Source organism: Myzus persicae, unplaced genomic scaffold, assembly GCF_001856785.1.
Source record: "Myzus persicae strain clone G006 unplaced genomic scaffold, MPER_G0061.0, whole genome shotgun sequence".
NCBI lineage: Eukaryota > Metazoa > Arthropoda > Insecta > Hemiptera > Aphididae > Myzus > Myzus persicae.
In genome coordinates, this window is record NW_019103878.1 from 252,289 (window position 1) to 260,358 (window position 8,070).

Below are 8,070 nucleotides of genomic sequence, written 5' to 3' on the forward strand. Positions count from 1 at the left end.
CTGTTCTGATTCTTAATTTTTTGTTTTGAATATTGCCTACTAAATTAGGATAGTTTAACTATAGGTACATCGAATTACTTTAAGTATGGGTATTACAATTTGGTGGAGCATGATTGTGTATGTTACTGAAATAACACAGAATGAGTTTTTGTAAGCTACAATAAATATTAAATATTTCAATAATTCGAATCAAAGATGAAATGCTATAAAAATGATAACGGTCTACTGGTTCTAACTGTGTACTACAATTTGGCATAGAATGAAAAACTTACATGTCCTAACCAACAAATACCTAGATATCAATATATGTTTTTATATAAAAAACTTTTAGGGGGTCACATTGGACTCCAATTTTAAAAGCATTAATTTTCATAAGTTATAATAAATGTTTATGCATCACTAAATTTTTAGTATTTTAATGACACACATAGTTTGTATTTAAATTAATTTAGGCATTAATGTAATTTAGGTATCGTTATGTTCTTGATAACTACATACATTCAATATACTTCAATTAATTGCTCATTTGTGAGCTGAGTAAAGTAGCACAAATACGAAAATTTTTTAGTATATCGATGAACATAAACGTCCAGATAAAACCAGCGAGTTGTCAAGTGTATCAGACTATATTTTAGTAAACTTTGTTTTCAACATATCCTAACTAAGTTTAAAGGGTTTTGAACTAGTAAAAATTCTAAACATCGGTGGGCACTGAACAAAAAAACCCACTTAAAATCGAGAGCAACATTTCAATTAGATATTGAGTGTTACTAAATATTGTGGCAGTGGATACACTGTATGTAATATGTGACATAAAATTAAACAAAATTGTATCATGATACATCTATACTACAATATTTGGGTTGAAAATTGGTCACTCAAAATATCAATAAAGCATTTAGGTAGGTAGTTGTTTTCAAAATTTATTTACCATCCATTCCTGGTTGTCCTTGTGCTCCTCTGAGACCGGATTCACCAGGCTCTCCTTTCTGTCCCTTTTCTGATACTGGACCAGGCTCTCCTTTTAAACCCTATGGTGTGTTAACAATCAACATAAAATTGAACAATATAAATATATAATTTATCATATTTTCCATTATAGGAAAATTAATTTTATTTATTAATTAATTTATAAGTTACACTGGATTCTAGAACTTTTAGGAAAATGTCTAGTTTTAGCATTTAAATTTGGTAAGTATATAATATATACCTATGTCCTACAATGGTTGTTTTCAGTAACAATAAAAAACATCATAATTTACCTGTAATCCTAAGGGACCTCGGTCACCCATAGGACCTGGCAAACCACGTAATCCAGTTTCACCTGGGGGCCCGGGGAAACCTATATCACCTTTTTCACCTGAAATTCACAATTATAATGATTAAATAATATAAATATTACAATTTACAATACACAACAAAATTAGAAAAAATGTACGTTTTTAATTTATATTTTTATCTTATAAGAACTTAAAATATTTTTTTTTATTCAAGAAATTCAATAGATTCTATAGATGTTTATATATTTAATAAATTCTACTTAAAACGGAACTTAAAATAATAACAAGCATATTAAACAAAATATAATAATAACAAAATATTTTTTTTTTGAAATATTTAATATTATATTAAAACATTTTAAAAGTATTTTAATACGGAATAGTTCATTCTAAAATGGAAACCTACCTCTATATCCTTGTGGCCCTGGCAAACCATCTTCTCCTGGTGGTCCACTGATCCCAGGTAAGCCAGTATCTCCTTTATCACCCTTCTCTCCTACAAATTTAAATTAAATTTTATATTAAATTTCAATTACTTGAGTTACAAATTAAAATATAACCATAATATAATTAAGTACAACATGTTATAAAATATAAAACTCTATAATCAGTTACACATATATTACCTGGCATGCCATCGATTCCAGGTTTTCCAAATGCTCCTATAAAAAAAAGTGAGTATAGTAAATTAATTGATTTTACAATGATTTGTTCTCTTTTCCGTCTATCGTCAACTTTATGAAGTGCCGATTTTGCAGTGAATCTAGTTGGTGCATAAGAGAGGTAAAAATTAAAATTGCAACTAGTTTTTAAAAGTGTAGAGAAAAAAAAAACAATTAATAGATTTTATTTGTTTGGTCTAACTCTAAGACTTATAATAATAGATACTTCAAATTGTTACCTGATGATCATATTCCATACATGGTGAAAGTTTCAAAATTAACATTTTAACAATTTTTGGGATATTTATATCCATGAGAAATTTTTGAATTTTATAAAAAAATTTACCTTGTTGATTAAAAAAATGTTGCAAATGGTAAAAAGGCTTAAAAACTTAAAGCAACGTTTTTCATAACTTTATTTCATAGCAGTTCAAAAATATTAAAGATACATAGGCACGATTTATCATTGAATTCAAATTTAACACATCCATTACAAAAACATACTCGACAACTGCAACTGTACAGTTGAGCGGCATCGACTTATCCTCTTTTTTTTTTATATAAAACTGTGAACGTTTACTGTCAAGATCTGAAGACAATAAAAATTTATTATCAGGTATAAAAAAAACTAACATATGAAACAGGTAATTATCGATCAAACCTAATTTTCCGCTTAATCGTTTATACTCATTTTTCTCAAATACGATTGCAATGTTCCAAAAATAACCAGAAGTACTTACTAATAGAATAATACATAAATATCCATTATTATAACCGATTTTGTTTCCGATATAGATAGTTACACGAATTCTATATTTGATTACCTAAACTCTAAGACATTTAAGCCATCTTGGGTTGATTTTATAAGTGTAATAATATGTAGGTAACAGCATTGAATAAATAATAATAGGTATGCCTACCTAACATTGATAATAACAGCAAATCAATTGGAATATAAATGAGAATATATCATTTTATTTACCTGGCATTCCTCTGAATCCTGTAAACCCTTTAGGCCCTTCCGGACCGGTTGGTCCAGTATCACCTAAAATTAAATTAATTTTATTATAGGTTAAAAAATGAATAACAAGATAAATTATTATTAATGGGTACTTAAACAAAAGTATCTTCATCCATATTATAATAAAGTTTCATAGTTCATAAATAATTTTACCTTTTGGCCCAGGGAATCCTTGCAGTCCTTGTCTACCTGGTTCACCAGGTAATCCAGTTTCACCTAGCAAACAAAAATGATATTTATGATCAACTATAATGAATTACGGAAAACAAATATAACTATGATTAGGTTAGAATTTGTTAGTTATACATTTATTATCGTGTTATGAAATGTTGCATCCTTCATTCAATAAATTGAACCCTATTCTTGAATACCAATTTTAAATATTAATCTATAATATAATGGTATTTATGTGTATCACCGGTTTACTATTGTTTAGTTTTTACTACCTACCCATTTTAAAATTTTAAAATTAGTATAGTAGATATTATTATTATTACAATTATTATTATTATTATTATTATTATTATTATTATTATTAGTATTATTATGATTATTTGACACCAGTATTCTAGAGGTTATGTCATTTTTTTTTTTTTTAGTGCAAGTTGTTTTTATTTTGCAGTAAATATAAGAATATTATAATGAAATTAACTGTATTTAAAGTGATTATTATAATAAAAACATATTTCTTTCATCAGAAGTGGCATACAATCGAATATTAATTACGAATGGTGAGATGAATACGGATGTAAATGGCGACAACGGGACGCAGTGCACAACGGAAGAGTTGAATTGTGTGACCCTCGGACAAGACAATGATAAGGCAGACATGATGCACACATTACTGAAGCATATGTATGTTGGCACCGAAAGAGGTATACGTCCCATCTGACTTTTCAAAGACATTACCAACGTTTAATAGAATGTGTAAACATCACGAAGCTACAGATTGGTTGAGTACGTGGTTAGGTTAGGTTAATCGAAGCACTCAATTGAAAAATGTTAATGTGGGCAGTCGATGGAAGGTACTAACATACAACTCAGGCACAGAGTAAAAAATAAGGTATTTAAGACAATTTCTACAGGAAGGTACGACTATGTTAGGAGCTAGAATTAAATTTGTTTAATACGAAAGAAAAGCTTTTAGACAGCATTCAGTCGAATGAATTATTTCAACATTTTTTGAGCAGTACTCATAACAACGAAGATGAGTTATTATTCTACACCATGGACTACATGCGAATAGCAGAATATAGAAATAGTTGGTTTCAAAATAAAGCATTTTCATCCGGTTAAAATGAAAAGCAGTGGCCCACAGGAGAAAGTCCTAAATACAAAACGGAAAGTAGGAGTGCTGCTAATCAAAAAGTTGTTGGGGCATCTACAAGTCGAATATGTTTCAACTGTGGATCCAGAACCACAGATCAGAAAATTAAGAATGACAAGAATGATGAATCTTAACTATAGGACGAGCTGCAACATGCTGGATCACCAGAAGAAATTATATTGTTTTAACCAGCATACTATGTAATGGTAAGTATACAATTGTGTAAAGAGAATGTTACTGTTAGGTAATGCGTTAATAGATAGCGGTAGTTGTTATTCATAGATTAGGTCTCTTATTGTTAAGACTAATGATAGACAAATATTTAATATTGATATTTTCATTTCGGGCATTAATAGATCTCAATTTATAAAAGAAAGCAAATCTGAATTTCGGTCTCCTATAGTATTAGTCGAAAAAAACGATAGAACATATCGAATGAGTGGATTTGAGAGAGTAAAATAAAAGAATAGTGAAGGAGCATTATCCGATATCAAATGTAGATGATTTATTGGATAATTTAAGAGGGAAGGTATTATTCATAAAGTTAGATTTAAAGAATGCATATTTTCATGTTTGAGTGTCAAAACAGTCATCCAAGTATCTTTCATTCTCAATTTTTTTAGGACAGTATAAGTATGTTTGATTACCTCTTGGTTCCTGTAATAGCCTAATAGTTATTGATTCGCGGGTCTTTGAATTGTTAAAAATTAAGTTGGTACAAATGATAATTCCGGCATTATATTTCCCTTCAGCTGAAACCGAACAGCATTGTGATGGTATTGCTTTGGGTTATGGGATAATCCTTTTGGAAAAACAGAAAGATCGTCTTATGCATCTTGTGTTTTATCATAGCAATAGAACCACTGAGATAGAAGTTATATATCATAGTTAGGAATTGAAGTGTTTAAGCATTATTATATGTAGTGAAGCGGTTTCATGTTTATCTCTATGGGATTAGTTTCAAAGTGTTCATTTATTATGAAAGTTTCAAGTTTACCATGAACAAGAAAGATATGAACCCGTGTATTACAATATGGGCGTTTTTATTTCAGAATTATGGTTTTAGTATTGAACATCGTGCCGGTAGTAGAATGAAACATGTTGATATTTTAAGCAGAAATACCAATATATTAATATTAACTGAAAATACTTTTGAGCAAACTTTATCATCAAACAAATCTAGGATAAGGAGATAGATAAATCAAAAGAACGGTTGAATAAGTCAAAGAATAAATATTGTGAAATGAGAAATGTTCTAGTCATAGAAAGAAAGTACAATGAGCTATTATTTTATGTTCCAGGAAGCATGCAAGTTAGTGTGATAAGGTCTGTGCATGATAAATATGGTTACTTGGGAGTGGAAAAGACAAGTAACATACCAGAAAGAAAAATAAATAATTTTTGGTTATCATTGACGCATTTACAACTTTTGTTATATTATACCCATGCAAGACAACTAACATAGCAGAGGTAATTAAACACATGAATGACTATTTTTAGATGATGTTACAGTACGACAAGACGGGAAGTGTCAGACAGAAGGTCAGCTTTTACATCCAATGTGTTCAAAGAATTTCTACCCCAGAAAAAGTTAGATTTAGTACTAGTTTCAACAGCAACACCTCGGGAAAATGGATAAGCAGAAAGAGTTAACCGGTGTATAACTGAAATTATGGAAAAATAGACTTAGGCATTAAATAAGTGCGGATCAGTAGTGGATGAAGTTGAGCGTGAATTGAATAATGTCATGTGTATCGAAAGGTGAAGCCATATCTAAATTATTGTCTGAAGAACATAAAGGTGATACAATGGAGAATGAGTTCATAAAACTATTGTTGAAAATTGACAAGGAAACGAATTTAGAAGAAATAAGGAGAGAGGCTGAAGATTATATATAAAAGAATCAATCTTATAATAAAAAATAGGGGGACGAGGTGACCGAGTGGTCTGACTCTTCCGCTGCGACGCAGCCGGTCGCGGTTCGATCCTCGGCCACCGGGCGGCATTTTTCTCCGGACAAGTCGCGGTGACCGGAGAGCAATTCGAAATTCTGCCAAAACAAACACACACGTGTTCCCCCTACCGTTCCAAAAACCTACAAACCATCAATACAAAAAAAACCTACAGTACCTACGAATAGCTAATGGCCACAGTTGCCGGGCTCAGGATCAATTAAAAAAAAAAAATAAAAAAAAAAAAAATAAAAAATACTATTATCAAAAACATAAAAACCTTACTTTGTATAAAAAAGGAAATTTTGTTATGATTATAAATATAGATGTAAGTATTGGTTTAAATAAAATAATTAATACCCAAGTTTGAGAGTCCATAAATAATGTAAAAAGTGTTACCAAATGACAGATTTATAGTCAAAGACATTGAGGGTTTTGAGCACACTCAAGTGCCTTACGAAGGGGTTATTTTTTCAGGCAATATGAGACATTGGGTTAGGAGTGAAGTGAAATGTTTATTTACTATGCACTAACGATAATGTACTTTGTTTCATTTTTTTTTTTGTTATTAACATTTTATATGATGTATTATTATGGTATTGTTATGATATTGTTTTTTTTTTTTTTTGATGTTATGTTGATGTTTTGAGCCAGTTATATCATGTATAAATCCCACTGACTGGTGTCCCATGGAATTCCCATGGAATCCCATGTTCTTTTTTATTGTTGTGGAAGTGGAGTGAACGTCGTATTTTGCCGGAAACATAAGAATGTTATAATGAAAGTAATTGTATTGAAAGTGATTATTACAATAAAGACATATTTCTTACAAACATTAGCATTATGTTGGTTGGTTTGTTGATTAATATTTGTGATGAATGGGTAAATAATATATAGGTACAAAATATAACATAAATGGCACTCAAAAATTGTTTACATGAGTATTCAAAAACTTGGCAGGTATGTAAAAAAAAGCACGAGTTGCTTTGTCCTAGATATCATGTTAACACAATGAATCAAGCTTATAAGTTACTTGTAAATGTTCGATTGTGAAAATGTTATTATTAAGCAAGGTAGTTATTATAAACAATGATGGTTTGTATTTTTGAGTAAAAATTTATTTAAACTATTACCTTTTGGACCGTCTAAGCCAGGTAGACCATCATTACCAGGGGGTCCACTTGGTCCAACCGGGCCTGTTGGATGAAAATTCAAAAGATTTTATTATAAAAGGTTTTTAATGTATTATTTACATTTTAAGTACTCACCGGGTTCACCCTTAGTTCCAGCCTGTCCAGTTAATCCTTCTAAGCCAGGTTCACCTAAGTAGAAACACATCATTATATAAATATCATCAATAACAAATTTAAAAATACGATGCAAATGCCCAAATTATCATATTAAAATTCAAAATCTTTTACGATATTACCTTGACTTCCTTTTTCACCAGGTGATCCAGGAGTTCCTAAAATTTATATAAAAAAACTGCCTTTATATATTCTATTCAATTTAATATACTGTATTCAGATGTTTGAACCATCTTTAACATACCCGGTTCACCAGACAGTCCTGGTCTTCCAAACGGCCCTTGAAGACCTGATCAAAGTTAAATAATATATTATAATAATTGATATGATATCGTTGAAAACAGTGAATAAATTATTTTTTTTAAATAGTATTTATGATATTAACTATTATAGTTACCTCTCTCGCCCTTTTCACCTGGAAGACCTTCTGAACCTTTTGGTCCAACAATAGGTATACCTGGTTCGCCTTTGACACCTAGAAACAATTTAAATCATACAGAGTTCATTGTTTGCGTATTATT

General features: G+C 30.1%; 1 protein-coding gene across 3 annotated transcripts in view; it reads right to left on the minus strand.

Moving 5' to 3' along the window:
• Positions 1 to 8,070, minus strand: part of LOC111035781 (collagen alpha-2(IV) chain) — a 54,826-nt gene that overhangs the window by 13,237 nt on the left and 33,519 nt on the right. For all 3 annotated transcript variants that reach the window (XM_022317554.1, XM_022317555.1, XM_022317553.1), the window contains exons 27-37: positions 7,947 to 8,024; positions 7,794 to 7,838; positions 7,672 to 7,707; positions 7,511 to 7,564; positions 7,376 to 7,438; positions 3,117 to 3,179; positions 2,925 to 2,987; positions 1,907 to 1,942; positions 1,687 to 1,776; positions 1,263 to 1,360; positions 932 to 1,031 (exon numbers count right to left, since the gene is read on the minus strand). In XM_022317554.1, coding sequence (XP_022173246.1) covers positions 932 to 1,031; positions 1,263 to 1,360; positions 1,687 to 1,776; positions 1,907 to 1,942; positions 2,925 to 2,987; positions 3,117 to 3,179; positions 7,376 to 7,438; positions 7,511 to 7,564; positions 7,672 to 7,707; positions 7,794 to 7,838; positions 7,947 to 8,024 — 726 coding nt within the window. The remainder of the gene's footprint in view (positions 1 to 931; positions 1,032 to 1,262; positions 1,361 to 1,686; positions 1,777 to 1,906; positions 1,943 to 2,924; positions 2,988 to 3,116; positions 3,180 to 7,375; positions 7,439 to 7,510; positions 7,565 to 7,671; positions 7,708 to 7,793; positions 7,839 to 7,946; positions 8,025 to 8,070) is intronic.